At 36.2% G+C, this 17,122-nt stretch overlaps 1 protein-coding gene across 11 annotated transcripts in view; it reads left to right on the top strand.

The window, feature by feature from the left end:
- LOC129721463 (proton channel OtopLc) overlaps positions 1-17,122 on the top strand; it is a 163,728-nt gene that overhangs the window by 119,658 nt on the left and 26,948 nt on the right. For 8 of the 11 annotated variants that reach the window (XM_055674051.1, XM_055674041.1, XM_055674062.1 and 5 more), the window contains 3 exons: positions 13,548-13,732; positions 13,790-14,019; positions 14,255-14,374. In XM_055674051.1, coding sequence (XP_055530026.1) covers positions 13,548-13,732; positions 13,790-14,019; positions 14,255-14,374 — 535 coding nt within the window. The remainder of the gene's footprint in view (positions 1-13,547; positions 13,733-13,789; positions 14,020-14,254; positions 14,375-17,122) is intronic. The other 3 variants (XM_055674087.1, XM_055674077.1, XM_055674125.1) reach the window with 1 other exon arrangement.

Raw genomic sequence — 17,122 nt, 5'->3', positions numbered from 1 at the left:
TATGTGTGTGTGTATGTATGTGCAACTTTTTTTTCTCACTCACTTTTCTCAGAGATGGCTGGACCGATTTTCATAAAATTAATTGCAAATGAAAGGTCTAGTTGCGCCATAGGTTGCTATTGAATTTCATTGTAATCGGATTTTTAGTTTAGAGGTTATGTATCAAAATGTAAAAATCACGAAACATCAATATCTCAGAAACCACATAACCGATTTTAATAAAATTGGTTTCAAATGATTGGGCTGTCTCCAGAACCCTTAACAATTAAATTTCGTAATGATTGAACATATGGTTCAAAAGTTATGTAAAGAAAAGTTATCCTGAGGTTGTTTAAACTCACTCATTTTTCTCAGAGATGGCTGAACCGATTTTCACAAAATTAGTGTCAAATAAAAGGTCTAGTTGCCCCATAAATTGCTATTGAATTTCATTACAATCGGATTGTAACTTTGTCCGTTGTTCATGAAAATGTGAAATCACATAATGAAAGTAAACATATTGACTTCCTCCTAACGATCACTGGCTAATTAAAAGGTAGAAAAGTGATCCAAATGGCCGAATGTCATATACTACTCGACTCAGTTAGACGAATCGAGCATTTTCTGCATATAAGCATGTATAGGTGTATATGTTTGTGTGTGGGTGTGTACGTGTGTATGTGCACCTTTTTTCGCACTCACTATTCTCAGAGATGGTCTGACCGAACAGATTTCAATGAAATTAATTGCAAATGAAAGGTCTAGTTGCCCTATAAGACCCTATTGAATTTTATTGTAATCTGATTTCTAGTTTAGAGGTTATGTATCAAAGTGTAAAAATCACGAAACATCAATATCTCAGAAACCACACATCTGATTTGATTAAAATTAGTTTCAAATGATCGGGCTACCCTTAAAAACCCTTATCTTTTGAATTTTATGAAGATTGAACATGTGATTCAGAAGTTATGGAAAGAAACGTGTTCTGGAGACTATTTAATCTCACTCATGTTTCTCAGAGATGGCTGGCCCGATTTTTTTAAAATTAGTGTCATATGAAAGGTCTTGTTGCCTCAGAAGACCCTAATGATTTTTTCTACAAACGGATTATTACTTTGCCTGTTATGTTTAAAAATGTGAAATCCAGCTATGAAAAGAAACATATTCCAAGACAACTTACTTGGACTCACTCATATTTCTCAGAGATGGTTGACCCGATTTCCACAGAATTAGTATCAAATAAAAGGTCTACCTACCTCATAACACCCTATTGAATTTTGCAGTAATCGGACTGTAACTTCGTCTGTAATGTATCGAAATGTGAAAATCACGAAACTTCATTATCTTAGGAACTACACAACAGATTTTAACACTATTGATATCAGATGAACGGGCTAGTTAAGGGTTAACTGATGACTTATGATGGAACACGTGGTTTCAAAGTTTGGCTGCCTCATACGTTACCTTTTCATTTGATTGTAATCAAACTTAAGCAAGCGTTATGTTTTAATTTGTTAAACAACGAAAGTCTATTATCTCAAGTATTACACGACTTATTTGAACATAACTAGTGTCATACAAATGAGTCATCTCTCAAACTTACAAATAACAAACTTCATATCAATTTGATATGCTGTTTAAAAGTTTTAGAAAGAAAAGAAATTCAAAGACTATTCAACACTTTACCTGCTTCGATCAATATATATGGCCTCAACATGATTTAAATGTGGTATCGTACTATCTGAACGTTCACGGCATCGCTCGTGATTAAATTGTTCGAAATTAAGAGTCATTGCTTTTATTTCGCTATTTCTTAAGTACTAACATTACGTCAAATTTCATATTTTATACTTTAATTACAACATCAATATTTTAGAACCCAAAGAGTGGATGAACATTTATTGGATTTAAGCATTCATGTAAATCTATTTTTACAAATAATAAGTTTGAATGAAAAAGGCTGAGTCTGACCGCTAGGTGGATTAATTAAGCTTTTTTCCAATTTTTCAGTTGCTCTGAATATTCTAAAATCTCCCCTCCATGATGGTAATCAACCGCAACCCCCAATTTTTTGCAAGTTATACACATCTTTTAGTACAATTTTATAATGCTATTGCTGTTTCACACTTTTTGCTGGTTTTTGTTAAATAGTTAATGAAACCATGTATCGAAACATTATCGTTATAGTAAAGACGTGAAAATTCATAGTAAATTTGATTATAATTCAACCAATCCAACACAGACGACGCATGAAGATAAAATAGTTTATAAGCAAACTCTCAGTGGGGGAGGAACCTTGTAGACGACAGATTGGATGAGAAAACTAAATATGTTTTAGTAGGTGATCACAATAACTACTTCAATTGAATGAATTTGGGGCGCTACGAAGCGCCAATGGTGAAGTCATAATGATGACACTCGGCGGTTTAACTTGTGCAATACATTACTAAATCATAACAATATACAAATTTCGATATACGAAATTCAAACTAGGTCGGCAGTCAAAATATGATCGCTTTTAAGGAGAAACAACTCTGTTTCAAGGACTTTTAGCGCGCCTTTTTTTTTTGAATCACTTGGAATATGTTTATATAACGACTGAAAACGATTAGTGTAACGGGTTTATCGGCTTAATCAGTCCGTGTATACAAGCGAAAACGATTTGTTTCATCTTATTCCGACAGTTTCGGTGACTTTTTTTCCCTTTTGTTAAGGAGTAGAGAGATTATCGTTCTATTGTTAAGTAACTTGGAATATATGGAAGAAATGTGCGGTCACATATTTCATAATTTGCTAGGTAAGAAAATTCAGTATTACTCCCAGAAAGTGTTAGTGGCTTTGAGAAGGACCGATTGTTTTTTATACTTTGGTAGAAGGAATGAAACAAATTGCTTCGAACTATTGCATTTTCTACGAACGTACGAAAGTCTGAACTTGGCTGTTTTGCTGCTTGTCTTCAGTTCCTTGTTCACGATATGCATGTTATTCACTTTGCTAATACACTTTGCGCACAACGTTCGTTTGTATACCTACCAACAGTACGCAGCGAGGTCGCCCTCTTTTTCGAATTCCCTCATTCTATCATCTACTCCGCGCAGCCCTACTTGTTGTGTTAGTCTTCTCCGTGGGTATTATAATAATTACACGGGTTTTTCACCATAGGGAAAGGAGTGATAAAATGGACACCCTGAGCTATTTTCCAATTTTCTCCACAATTAAACACTAAAACCATGAGTTGATCGCGCACATTTACTGAGCAACTAATGATTGATGCAAAAAATTGGTAGAGATACTCTCATATAGTATTTCGATATTTTATTGAGCTTTTTTAAAAAGTTTTTGGAGGTAAAATGGACACGTGTGGATAAAATGAACATAGAGAGGTGGTAATATGAACCTTGGACCTTCGGACGTGAACGTTAATTACCGCTTTACTGGTAGCAAAATGTTGTTCGATTACACGTGATACAGTTATGCATTCACCTACAGCTCAATTTTTACCGGTTGTCGTAGAAATAAAACAATAATATATGACCTTATCTGCAAGAAACTGGGAAAAGGTGGAAGCTTGTTTTATGAACATGCCGCATGCAACGGAACGTTTAGCCATCTGTTCTTCGGTCCAAGTTTAATTTTGCGTTTTCCGATATAAACACAAAGCATCTATAATTTTGAATGGAAATTTGCACAATTTTTCTACCATCACTATGGGCTGTCCATTTTACCCGCACAGTACGTGTTATTGGAAATACTCAAAAATATTGAAAAAATCAATCAAACAATTACTAACCTTTAATGATTTCTGGTGGTTAGTAGTTTGGGTACAGATATATGCACAAAAGTCCTTACGAGAAACTGCTTTTCACTAAACAAAGGTTATTTCATGTGAACCAAAAATAACATCATTAACACGAATGTGAACGTGTCTTTTGTTTTTGTGTATCATTTTCGTTGTTTGACTGAGATTTGACAGTGGTCGCGGATTTGTTTACATGGACTTGTAAAATTTTCGGCTCGAGTGAAAATGCGAAAGTGTGTTGTAAAAATTGCATTATTGCCTGGTAGTAACGACTTCGCATAGTCGGGGAGTTGTTCGATCTTTTTCGAACTCGTATCGTTCATTTTCACTCGGTAAATATGAAAAATTTCTAACATCTTGTAAACAAACCCGTGTGAAATATAAAAAAGTAGGAGGTTGTATCCAAGACACGACCGCATAACTGACGTAGAACTACGCACACTATTAACAAATGCATTATTGTAGGTGTTTCATTAATGAGTCATAAAATCTACTAATGCTTGCTTTGTGCTTACTCAACAGTGGGGGAACAAAGACACTGAAAACACGAGCTGTAAAAGCTGTTTCACATTCTGTGAAATAGACGGCTGCTACAGATTTAAATTTAAATTACTATCCAGCACTGATTGCTCGCTTGAGTTGTCAAAAAATTATTAACCTTCAAATATTTGTTTGTTTGCCTTGAGAAAGGCATTTTACTGCTCAAAATTGAATTTGCTGATGGCAACCTTTATGCTGCCCAGTAGTGGGGCAATAACGGCAGTCTGAAGACACACGCTGAAAAGCTAGAATAACCGCGCTGCTCCTGAGATATGGTGACCAACCACCGGGCAAGTGATTTGTTTGATTTAAAGGCAGCCACAGGCGCAACCCGCTGCTATCCACTGCAATCCGCTGTTACTGAGTGCTGATATCTCCGACTAATAAATGTAGTAGCTGATTTTACCAGAAACACTCTTTTATAACCGAAGGTTGCTACGAAATACGCCTTTCTGTTCAGTTTTATTGATTTTTGTACACAGCGAAACAACACCGATGGTGCTCTTACACACGCAACTATTTTAACCCGTTTCGTATTACGGCTTGTAATCAAGCAAGCGATTTCGTTTGCTCGCTGTTGCGTGTTGCATCATGTTGCAACTAAGCAGCTGGGAGACGACGAAATTCTCTCCATGCTGATGGATAGAATCGACTTCATATCAGTTCTGCATAGTCGAATTAACTGCCTTTGAAAATGCGTTCAAACAGTTTGTTGCTTATGTCGTTTTCGTTTTCGCGGTGTAGCTACCCTTTTTCCGTGCTATACTTTGCAGCTTCTAATAAGACATTTTCAGTGTCATTGCATTGGTATGCGTTATAATGAGATAGCTGTCAATTCGTTTTGTTTTGGTCATTATCGCATTCGTCATTTTGTCTCGTTTCCATTTCATATGTCCATCTCGCAAATGTGCTGAGAAAAAATTTACCTGACACTTTACCACGTGGAACGAAAACCAAAACAAACCAGTTTTGACACATACGTGTGAATGTGTTGGTAACTTCCTACAGCACACTCTGCTTTTTTCGGGTGTCATCAGTGACAGAAAAAGTGTAGGGAGAGACAGAAAAAGGGTAGCACGAAAAATCAAATAAAACATTTTCGGTGTCAAAAGTTTCGTTTGAGTTTAGCTACACCGCGAAAACGAAAACGACATTAAAATCGGTTGTGCTGATCGCAGCCTCTGTGCTGCCCCAACAGTGGGGAAGATTGGGTAAATAAATAAAGTAATTTTTTTTCACCGCAACAGAATTTGATTGCTAGAACCCAGCACAGCATGATTGTGTTATTGCCAAAAACTATTGATCTTCAATTACTTGAATATTCGCCTTGAGAAAGGCATTTCGCTGTTCAAGCTCTGTAAAAGCTGTTTCCGCATTCAGTAAATAAGACGGCCGCGACAGATTGTGTTTTCATGGATTCAGCACAGAATGTGCTGTTGCCAAGATAAAGCAAAACTTTATTTCGGGCAGAAGGCCGAAGCCCTTAACTGGCAAATCGAGACGTTTGGTGCTACCTCGCTGCTGCTGTGTACCTTCTGTGATTTGTGTACTGGCGCAACCCGCTACTGCAGCTAACTAGTTATACTATTCAGTCGACCTTTTTCGGGAAAGGCAGCGAGTGACCAATCAGAGGACGTAATTGTCGTTTTGACAAGGCTTGACAATTATCAGTAGTACAATAGTTTGCATAATCAATCAACAATATTCTACATTTGGGTGGATGCGTGTATAATTTTTCAAACAATTGCTGCAAAAATGAAGGAAATCGGTTGAAAACAAACCGATTTATAAGCATTTAAAAAGGGACATATTTCGTCCCCTTTTCGTTAATAGTTTTCCTATTTACATCCCTATGTGGTAGGCTAACGAAAAACGTAGTTCTACGTCAATAGTAAGGTTATTTTTTGTGTGCAATGATCTATGGATTTTACCACCTCTGTTAATTTTACCCCCAATTTCCCTACAGGTAGCAGTTTTACTAACCGTCACTTTGATATTCCCTTCAATCGAATTTGCAAATTACCTTGTCTGGCCGTGGCAACGGAAACAAAGTCAAAGTTCGTTTTATCTCGTATTGAGCTTTGATTCTCGGGAGGTCTAATTCAAAATCTGTTGTGTAATGGAAATTACGCATGTTGATGCTTGAGTATCTGGTGGCTGTAATAAAGTAGCTTGCTGCAGAAATGTTTAAATTGGTAGAAAACGCTGCTAGAGATAAAAAACCCAGTATCAACCAGTGCCATCAGCAGTTATGTTTTTAGCTTCACTATTGTCCAGGGAGGTGTTCTGCCAAATATCCATGCTGTTCTGCATCCGAAAAAAACCGCGAGAACTTCTGAGTATGGGTCTCAACTAGCCAAAGTTTTTACGACCAAATATTGAACAATTGATCTTTGACATTGAAGCGGTAATGAATAGTTGCAAACTTTCTTCTGCACAAATTGGTAAAGTATGCCTTTTTTCAAAATTATTAGCATGCTTCTACTTCATCAAAATTCGTCAGATATAATGACAAAAATTACATCTAAAAAAGAGAGTTTTCTCTCTAAAAGCAGACAAAAGAAAACTATACCGTAATGATGAACAAAAAATTAATAATAGATAGACCATTATTAATTTTTTGGCAACTGCGAAATAACCCTCCCGATGGTATTGTAAAACGTGTCAAAACTACAGTTGAAGAATGCAAAACCACATTGGGTTATGCAAAATCAGTCCTTCCAAGAATAGAAAAAGGTCTTCCTAAAATTCACAAACCTAGTAATTAAATGAGAGAAATCATCTTAGCAGTAGAGGCTCCCACAGAAGAATTGGCTAAATGGGTAGGGAAAGGGTTCTAAGCTATGCCCAAGAAATTTCTATGTCGATCTGTTAATCCGTAAATTCGACGTAACGGCTTTATTCCCTAGCATTGAAGTGAATAAAATCCTAAATCTTTAAGAAGACTGGCTTTTTTCCCACTATTGTGGTAACACTTGGAAAAAGAAAGTCGACAGTTTTTTAGAGCTAACACGTCTTTGCATGAAAGAAAATTATTTCACATTTCGTGGTGAATTTTATAAACAAACTTAAGGGACGCCAATGGGAAATCCGCTATCTCGTTTCTATCCATCTGTAGTTTTTCATGGCAACAATAGAAAATATATTGGAGAAGAAAAACCTCTTACCAGATAATGGTATGTGATAGAAATGTTTTGTATTTTAGAAAGGTTGGATCTCAAAACCTTTTTCATATCCCTTAATAACACCCATAAAAATATAAATTTCACAATAAAAAAATAACTGAACAACAGACTCCCTTTTCTGGACGTAGTTGTAGTCAGAAAACCCACGAATACAAAACGGGTAATACCTAGCACTTCAAGCCATTCCTTTCAGTATAAAATGGCATCTTTAGCAACTTTATCTCTCAGTAAAGCTAAAACAAAAGGCATTGGAATATATTCTCGAAATCGCCAGACAAAATGGTTATAGTGGAATTTCCACACACACACATCCCAATAACTAAAGATCTGAAAAAGGTTAGCTGTTGAATATGACGTCAACTTCGTTCAAAATTAAAAAAAAATGGGATGGATAATGGCTTCACTAGTAGGAATACCCAACTCATATTGGGATCTACTTGGGACTCCATTGATACCCGGAACAAAGCGGGAATTTGCGATATGGTTTACATTGAACCATGCTTGCATTCTCCTCAGTATGTGGAAAGAGCGGGGGAAAAATTCACCGCGTACTTCTCTTTCAGTATGTGCCTGCGTGTAGCGATGCTTTCACCGCACTGCTTTTTTCTGCACTCCAAAGTGTCCCAATCACTGAAAGAGAGACAAACACACTTCCACCTCACCCCACATCTGATAGAAACAAGAGAGGTGAATCACTCTACGAAGAATAAGCAGAAGTACACTACAGTGTCCACTGGCGTGTAGTCCGGAAAGTGAGAAAAACAATCTTCCGGGCAAAAGTGTAGTCCTTGACACCGCGAAAACGAATACGACATCAGTAAAGAAAGTATTTTTTTCTCCCAATCTCTTTTCCTCTTCAGCCATGCTCAAAAAAACAAACTGCAAAAAGCACCGCAGATAGCTCCGCTGTGTAATTATTGTGCGTAATGTCCATACGTGTGAGAAACTACACCATAGTTCATTGTCTCGCAAGAGAGAGATTTCAGCATGTGCGTTGATTTGCTTTTTAGTGTGAGAGCAGTTGTTTTCGCAGTGCAAGATGTTCTCCTGCATTCTAGAGATTTTCTGACGACAAAAGACAAGCATGCATTGAACAAACTAAACTAAATCTAGAGATACGTTTCAAAAAAAATCTGCAGAGGTTACAGAAGCATGTAAAGTTTCAAAAATATATTCACCACACCTTTTAGAATCAAAAGTGGCTGAATTTTTTTTACGAAGAATATCCATTGACTTCGGATAACATTCACCTGCTTCGCCCCGTTAATAATTTATGGAAATTAGACTTAGCTGAAAGTTTAGAAATTTATAAACAACATTCATCCACGCTCCTTAACAAAGACGTAGTTAATCATTCTTCATGGCTATTCAGTTTCCTCCCCAAAAACCTGAAACATGGTACAGTACACAAACAACCACGTAATTTACTACCTGACCAAAAAAAACTTTCAGAATTGTTTGCTTAAAATTGTCACGTGCCTACTAACTTAGCATGCTCTTCACCAGTCCACATATGCACTGATGAAGACTACAACTCGTAGTTCGAAATACGTACCTGTGGACGAGTACATTTATTATTTACTTTTGAATTTGATAGTAGAACTCAATGGCTTTTTTTTTATTTTTTCGATATTTGATATCATTCTACTGATATGCTTAAAACTGTTTTTTTTTTTTAAATTCGAAGAAAATCAGTAAAATGGCACAAAGCTTGCATCATTTAGAATTGAAACGAACTTTTGCTCATATTGGACGCTTCTGGTGGATGGATTTGGAAGTTCTTAGCGCCTTTGACTTCAGTGTTAACAATCAGTGGAAAGAAGGGGAAAAAATTGTACACAGTTATTTGGAAAATTCATTGTGGCCTGAATCTAGGCTAGCTAAACAGCTGAAATTGCCCAGAAATACCTTATGGCGCGTTATCAAACGGTATAAGGAAAAATTGACAACGATCCGAAAGCTTCAAGCCATTCATCGGAGTGAAACTGTCGATCGGAAACTGCGTTGTAAGATTTTGAAACCTATCAAGAGGAACCGTTATTCAGCTAGAAATTTCGATGCTGCTAATAGTACTGTGGTGTAAATTTGACTCCGGGAAGGAGTCAAGTAATAATTCTAAATCTAAGAAATCTTAGTAAAAGTTTGTTGATTAAGCAGCCAATGCACAATGTTCGGAAAATTGAAATTTCCGGCTAAAATTCATTTTTTGTGCCAAATTGTTGGTTTTCCACTGCAGATGATTATGACATATAAAAAAAGTTTTGTACTGACAAGGGGCTGTCTATAAACCACGTAAACTGAGGCAAATGTCTTGTGTTTTCGAATAAACGTAAATAACTCGTTAGTGGAACGAGACAAACGATTACTGTTTTCAGCAAAGATGCACATAATAGTAAAACGCTTTCTATGGCTTTGAGAGTTAGTTCACGATTTGTCCGCAGAGATGGCGCAATCTAACTTTTGATAGGATCATCCAAGAGATATGGTTTCTTCAGCAAAGTTGTAAATCTGATCAATTAAAACAAAACTACTGAAGACTAAACGATTTAGCAAATCTCGATTGTAGAGCCACCAAATGTTGATACAGTTTCCTATGGTCTTGTTTGTAAAAAACTGTTTTAAAACGGTGCTTGATCAATTCAATGCAATCATTTATAACATTTTCTGTTCTAGGTTGTATGAAAAACTCACTAAATCGATATTATTAACTTCCTCTTATGACCTCGTATGATCCTTGCTATGACATACGTTGATAAGTCCCGTAAAACTCCAAAAAATTACGTGAAAAATTAAAATTTTTAAATTATCTTTTTCTACAAAAACGCAAATTTTACTCAAACTTTTAACATATGTTTTCAACAACGTATATTCTAATAAACCAATTATTCTAATAATTTCACGTTTTTTTAGTGTGTTTTGAACCAAATTGCTATAATATACAAAAAACTTTTTTGATAAATCACCCAAAAATTCAAAAAAAGCAAAAAAATGGAAAATTTTTAATCATCTTTTTCTACCAAAACGCAAATTTTCCGCAAACTTTTAATACACATTCTTGAAGGGCACAAGTAGGGCTCTCAGACACACTATCAGGTGCTGTGCTTACACGTGCTTACATTTAATGTTTTTGATGGTCAAAATTAGGAAAATTACGCATATTTTCAATATGGCCTGCGATTGACTCTGTAGGGCTGAAATCCATTACCCATCCTGTTTTAAGAAACTAATTTAATAAGCTTTCAATCATATGTGAACATATCATGATAGCTTTAGTAGGTTTTTATATATTCCTAAATATTCAGAAAAACTATTTTTCTCCGTTTCTGAAATAGGTAACTTTGAAGGTATTTTTCAACATGAACTGTTTTCTGTATCAAGATTTCATTCGAAAATTATGAAAATATAGATAAAATACTACAAAATCATGTGCTCAAAACATCCTGAATATAAAATTCGCATTTTGGTAATTTTGGCCACTCTCTTATATAGGGACCGTCTGATGTGCAATGTTTGAAGCAGGGGAAGCAAAAAATAAGCGAACTAAAAATACGTTACAGATTTGGAAAAATATACCGCATTCCGTCGGGATGCGGTTTATTTTTCCAAATCTGTATCATATTTCCAATTCGTTTTATTTTCGCTTCCCCTGCTGCACACATTGGCTGCTTAATAAACTTGAATGTTAACGGGTTAAAGCCGTTGTTAAAAATAGAAATTTAGTTCGAAAAAAGCTTGCTGCTCAACCATTTCAACTGCGTCGTTATTGTTACAGTTTTATAATTTTTTACGACATGCACGACGACGTGCAAATAACAACGTTTTAATGGCACAATTCATAATATTCTTATTCTTATTGGAAGGGTTATTAGTTACATTATTATTAAGATTGTGGGTTGTAGATTTCATGTTTTGAAAGTAAATGGAAGTATGGAATATAAAAGTAACTAACTAAACTGCAAACATACTGACTTTGCTTCCATAGCAGACAACTCCAACAGATTTGTGCCGTGTCAAATAAATGGTAGATGAAAAAAGAAACTCCAACAGGAACCGTGAACTAATTGAAATTCTGTACACGAACATTGGTGCAGAAATGATCTAACCTCTTAATAAAAATGTGTCTGTATGCAAATTGAATGCACCATCATCAACGGTTTTAGCAAATACCGTCAATTGATTTCTGCGCCAAGCAATTTAATGCATCTAATCAGCCACGTTTCAGTGCAAATTAATTCGATACGTTATGTGCTATATTGTTGTGCAATTTACTTGTGTTTCGTTATAATCAATTTCGTTAAAAGTAAACAAAAATTCCAATGCAAAACATAACCTCGATTTTTTTTGTTCTCTTAATGTACTACATCCTGATTATTAGCATAACAGATCTAGGTTTTTATTAGCTTTGAACTAATTTTCAATGAAGCTTAAAGTTTAATTGCTCTTCATATAAAGCATCGATCCAATAGATTCAACGTTGTTTTGTATAATTGTGTCAATGAATCTATCATATAATACAAAATAATGATTAAGTTACTTGAAAAAGTTTACCCCCGATTTTAATAATATATAGAGAATATTTTAACTGCTTTTCACAAAAAAAAAAATATTTTTTTTTATAGTGTATATATTTTTTCGAAAAGACAAAATTATTATCTACAACTTTGCCGAAGACCGATCAAACAAACAGTTTTAGTCCCAAAAATATTCGTAACCATCAATACCTTCCCACAAAAGCATTTTAAAATAGCTTTTCAAAAATGAGTCGTATTCCAAAAAATTAAACAAATAGCACAAAATGGAATCTTTTGTCTATAGAAACATCTATGCAAAGTTTCAGCCAAAACAAAAATGGTCGATTGAACTGATTGGGCGTTTTTTGTGGAATTGCTCTATGCTAATAGCGGCAGTGTAGTACTGTCATAAATATATTAAAATGTACCAATGTTCTACATGCTCATTATTTTCCCTTTGAACGGAGTGAAATTGATCACTTACGATTGACAATCGCAGAATTAACAAATGTCAAAATTGAACACTGAATAGCAGTAAATGGTGTCCCATATCAAATTGCAACACAGAAAAACACTGTAAAAAATTACCTAGTTTACCGATGTTCATGTCCTTGGCAACGAAAGTGAACCCGTTGGCTTCGTATCACTCCAGGACATAATTTGAATACTAGCACCAAGCTAGATCCGGCCAGAAGATCGTAGGGCCTTCGTGTTTCTTCAACAGATTACTTTGATAACAGTTTAACAACTATACTTGAAATTTCTAACGATGAAAGCAGTTAGAGAACAGATTGATCTTCAACATGCAATATAGTTTGTGCCATTTATGAATGCGGTTGCTGCGTATAAGAGTTTGAATGTCATTTTTCAATGTAAAAACTGATTTCTCTCCGCGGGAATAGGATTGATTCAACTTTCTCTCCTTAACTAAATATCCGCATTTAGAACTCAACGCCATCTTTCTTACATATTTTCGTCCATTCTCTCTTCAAATCCGTGTCGTTTTCAACAATCTTTCCTGTTTTCCGTATCATAATCACTTAGAATTTTTTATGAGGCATGACAACAAGAAGGTGTGCACACGGTGGAGCTCTAGGCTAGCGAAAGGTGATAAAAGCTAAAAGACATATTGGAAAGTTTCCAAAAGGAACTGACAATTTCGCAAAAAAGGCTTTTTCACGCCGTGTGCGTGTGTGTATTCGGGCCTTTAGTTGTACGGGAAGTTTCAAAAGATTGAACATAAAAACTATTCGAAAAGTAAAACATACCATTAATTATTACAGTGGAATTTTTTACTTTATTTGACATTGTGATTGTTCATTGCACTGATAACTAGTTATTAGTAAGAAACCCTAACACTAGTTGTAAACTTTACACTGCGGGTTATTCGGGAAGTACGGAATTTGCCTCTATCATCATCCCAGTTAGTGTTCTGTGGATCACAACATGCATTCCGTTAAATTTAGTTACCTTTCAACGATCAATTTTAAAAACAGGTAATAACGCTCTTTCCATCTTTCTTCTACTCCACAGAACCTCCCTATTTATCGTAACTAGTCTAGTCTACGCGATGCTACTGATGGTGGTGTGCGTCGCTTACGTAATTAGTGATGTAACAACCCATCGCCTGCCCGTCATCTACTACGAGGGCTTCTTCACCTACCTGTACGGAGCGAGTATACTTTTCCTGCTGTACGTGTTCTGCTTCCTGCTGCAAGGTAAGTTTACACGAAGTCTTGTGTCTGCAAACATAGGCCTCATGCCCCCATTTGCAGAGAGTTCCTGCTGCAACGGAAAGCCACAAAAGCCACCCAAAGAGAAGAAACCAAAGAAGGAGAAGAAGCCAAAGAAGGGTGACGCGGAAGCTGGCGGCAAGGATGGTGGTAAGGACGGTAAGGATACGGCCGGAAAGGACGGTAAAGACGGTGCCGGTGCTGCCGCCGCCGCCGGCAAAGCCAAGGAGGACAAATCCAGCAAAGCCTCCAGCAAACCCAGTCCGTATCAGGTGATTATGGCGCTCTCGGCGCGTTGGCTTTTACGACCTCAACCTAAAACTGCACCAGTCGCTGTTATTCGGTTATAATTTGGCTAAACTTGCTTTTTGTCTTTTTCATTTTTCGAAATTCATCAAAAAAAATTGACATCATCACAACAACATTACACCACAATCTGTACAAAATTTGTCCGCCGCAATCGCACCAAATCGAATCTCCAAAAATGTCACTATCGGGACCGAAAAGGAAGTTTACCCGAAGAAGAAACGCGACGTGTTTCGCGAATCGCAAAAATCGGCCACCAGCTGCGATAGCGGTGCGGGCAGCACTAGCTGCCAACCTGGCCACTCCTCGAGCCGGCCCAAGGTATTTCCGAAGTCTGTTCTGGTGTGCGGATGGGAGAGTGCGCGTGTGTGATTTCTGAGTGTGTTGGGGTATATAACAAAGCTGTCATCATGTTATCATATCATCGACTAGTTAAAGTACTGTTTTGGGTTTTTTCATCGGATCTTTATGTCCTGTGGTTCTGTATGTGTGTGCGTTTGGGTTTGTTGGTAACAGTACTAATATGGTTATGGTTTCCGGTGTTGGTTTCTTTTGATACTAATTCGCATCTATTCGTTTCACTCGTCATAATGGTTCATGATCTGTTTTACACCCGATGTAATCTAACCTTGTCAATCTCATTCTCACCTCTTCACTAACTGTTAGTATATCGTCTGCTATTCCGAGTTTGTACTCCTTTCAGGTTTTAGCTCTCTTCTGTTAGACCAAAACCTGTAATACAAAATCGGATTGTGTAGTTGTGAACAGAAATTTGCTGCAATTAAAAGGATTTGCATCTAGGAATCCATATATTCCACTTCTTTTTATTGTAACACGATCCTCTATGATTTCTATAGAAAAAAGCATCAGAACTTCCTCATTTCAACAGATCAGCTTCTTCGCTTCGTTGAGTTGGCTCCCAAGGAATTCCGTGTCCTAATTAGAAGTTCAAATCAATGTAATGGCTGGAGTCGTTTGTCTTATTTATTTTTAACTCGATAGAGTTGCGATATCCATGTAGAATAATCTTAAATAACAAAATTTACTTATTGCTCCAGACCACATTCTTTCAAAACTGTCAACGAATTTAGTTTTTCAACTGCCCTGTCTCGAGATACTTTCTGTTCTTTCGATAGGCCGCAGTTCTGGACAATATATTGGGTTTCGATATTTTAGAACAAAGTCGACTTATTATCTTCTGAGCAATGTTGAAGTGTCAGTTTTCGGTTGTATTTTGGAAATATCATGAATAACAGAAATACAGTAAGGTCGCTTTTTACGCGTTTTTTACGCGGGTTGTTTTCCTCCATTACTCAAAAACGGTACAAGATATCGACCTCATTTCAATCACGTTTTCCGTTTTAGGCCACGAGTGATAAAAAAAAATTCACAACGTTTGGTGTAAATATATTTGCCACTCAAAAAAGTCGTTTTTACGTGGGCCCTTACGAATTTGGAACGCATCTCCCGCGTAAAAAACGACCTCAGTGTATTAGATTTTCAGAGGCGCACTGTTGCAACCTTTTAATTACGATACACAGGCAGCGTGGCCAGGTATCTAGATTGATCTAGATTATCTAGATTTTTAAACATGTATCCAGATTTGATGTCCACAGTTATCCATAATTTTCAGAGATGATCCATATTTTATCCTGATGCTATTTTCTCTGTCACGCTAGAGGGACATCACTTTACATTTGGCGCAAAAATTACCTTTTGCTCCACAAAATGACTGCCAATTTTTCCCAGGTTTCTTTTTTTTGCTTTATTCATATTTTTACAAAATTGACCTGGTAACGCTGTACACAGGTCCCTTTTGCGTAGAGTAAGTTTTCTAGAGAACAAGTGTTTCCATGTTTCTTAACGTTTTTCAATATCGAATGCTTTGCAATTTTTTCCGTCTCCGTGAAATTCTCTTTGACACTTCATTTGTGCAGAATAAATCTACGTGTCGACAAGCTAATCCGATCCGTGCTATAGAAATTTTTGTTCATTTTGAAATTAATAAACTGTGTGTTTCTTTTTTATTGTACATACTGGAACAACAGTCATAGTTTCTCATCAAGTTTCAAACTAGAACTCTTGCAAAAAAGTGTCAACCTTATAAAAAGAATATCATTGAGCCACAGTGATAGTCACTGGACATGTTTTTTGAGTCACAAGCAGGGATGCCACATGTACAGATTTATCTGTATTTTACAGATTTTTGGCCAAAAGAACGGGACAGAATCTGTATATACAGATATACAGATTTTTGTCTGAAAGTACAGATTTACAGATTTTTCGAAATTGACATTAATTTTTTTAAACACTCCAAATATTATTTCATCAAATATCAAGCAAATTGAACATATTTTCAACACCTCACATGTTTTAAGCTAAAAATTTTGTTTATGTTCCATAAAAACTTAAAAAATACAACGTTCTTTATGTTTAAACAATACAGATTTTTTTACAGAAATTTTTGTTCCAGACACAGTTGCTCAGATTTTTCAAGAAAAAACACAGATTTAAATGTGGCAACCCTGGTCACAAGTCGAACAGAGCCCCAAAAATTTCAGTTATCAATAAAAAAAACGGAGCCTACAAAAAAACGGGTATTCTTGCATTTAAATTTTACATATTCTGGTGTTTCTCATATAGAAAACATGTTTTAACTACATTTCTGTAGCTTTTCAGAATGCCGTCTCTGCGCCGCTGCTCTTATTCCGACAGCAGCGCCAGCGTACGTACATTTGTCAAATTGGGAACTACAGAAAATGTATGAGATTGCATATCAGCGCCTTCAACAGTATTGTCGTGCGGCGACTTTTATTTGGTTTGAAATTTGATGATTGTTTTTAGTGATGAAGCTAGGTTTCAGATAAGACAAGTCGCGACAGGTGGCTTCTTATTTTTTTTTTTCGTAACGGCCGTCATCCCCGTCGAAATTTTTTTGAACGTTCCATACCGTTGATGCCAGAATGATTATTTTTAACAACTTTTGCAGGTCAATGAAAATAAAACAAATTAAAATTGCAATATATAGGCGAATAATACTCAATTTTTATGTTCAATAAAGCATACTAC

Source organism: Wyeomyia smithii, chromosome 1 (genome assembly GCF_029784165.1).
Source record: "Wyeomyia smithii strain HCP4-BCI-WySm-NY-G18 chromosome 1, ASM2978416v1, whole genome shotgun sequence".
NCBI classification, from domain to species: domain Eukaryota; kingdom Metazoa; phylum Arthropoda; class Insecta; order Diptera; family Culicidae; genus Wyeomyia; species Wyeomyia smithii.
This window is presented reverse-complemented; position numbering and strand designations above follow the sequence as displayed.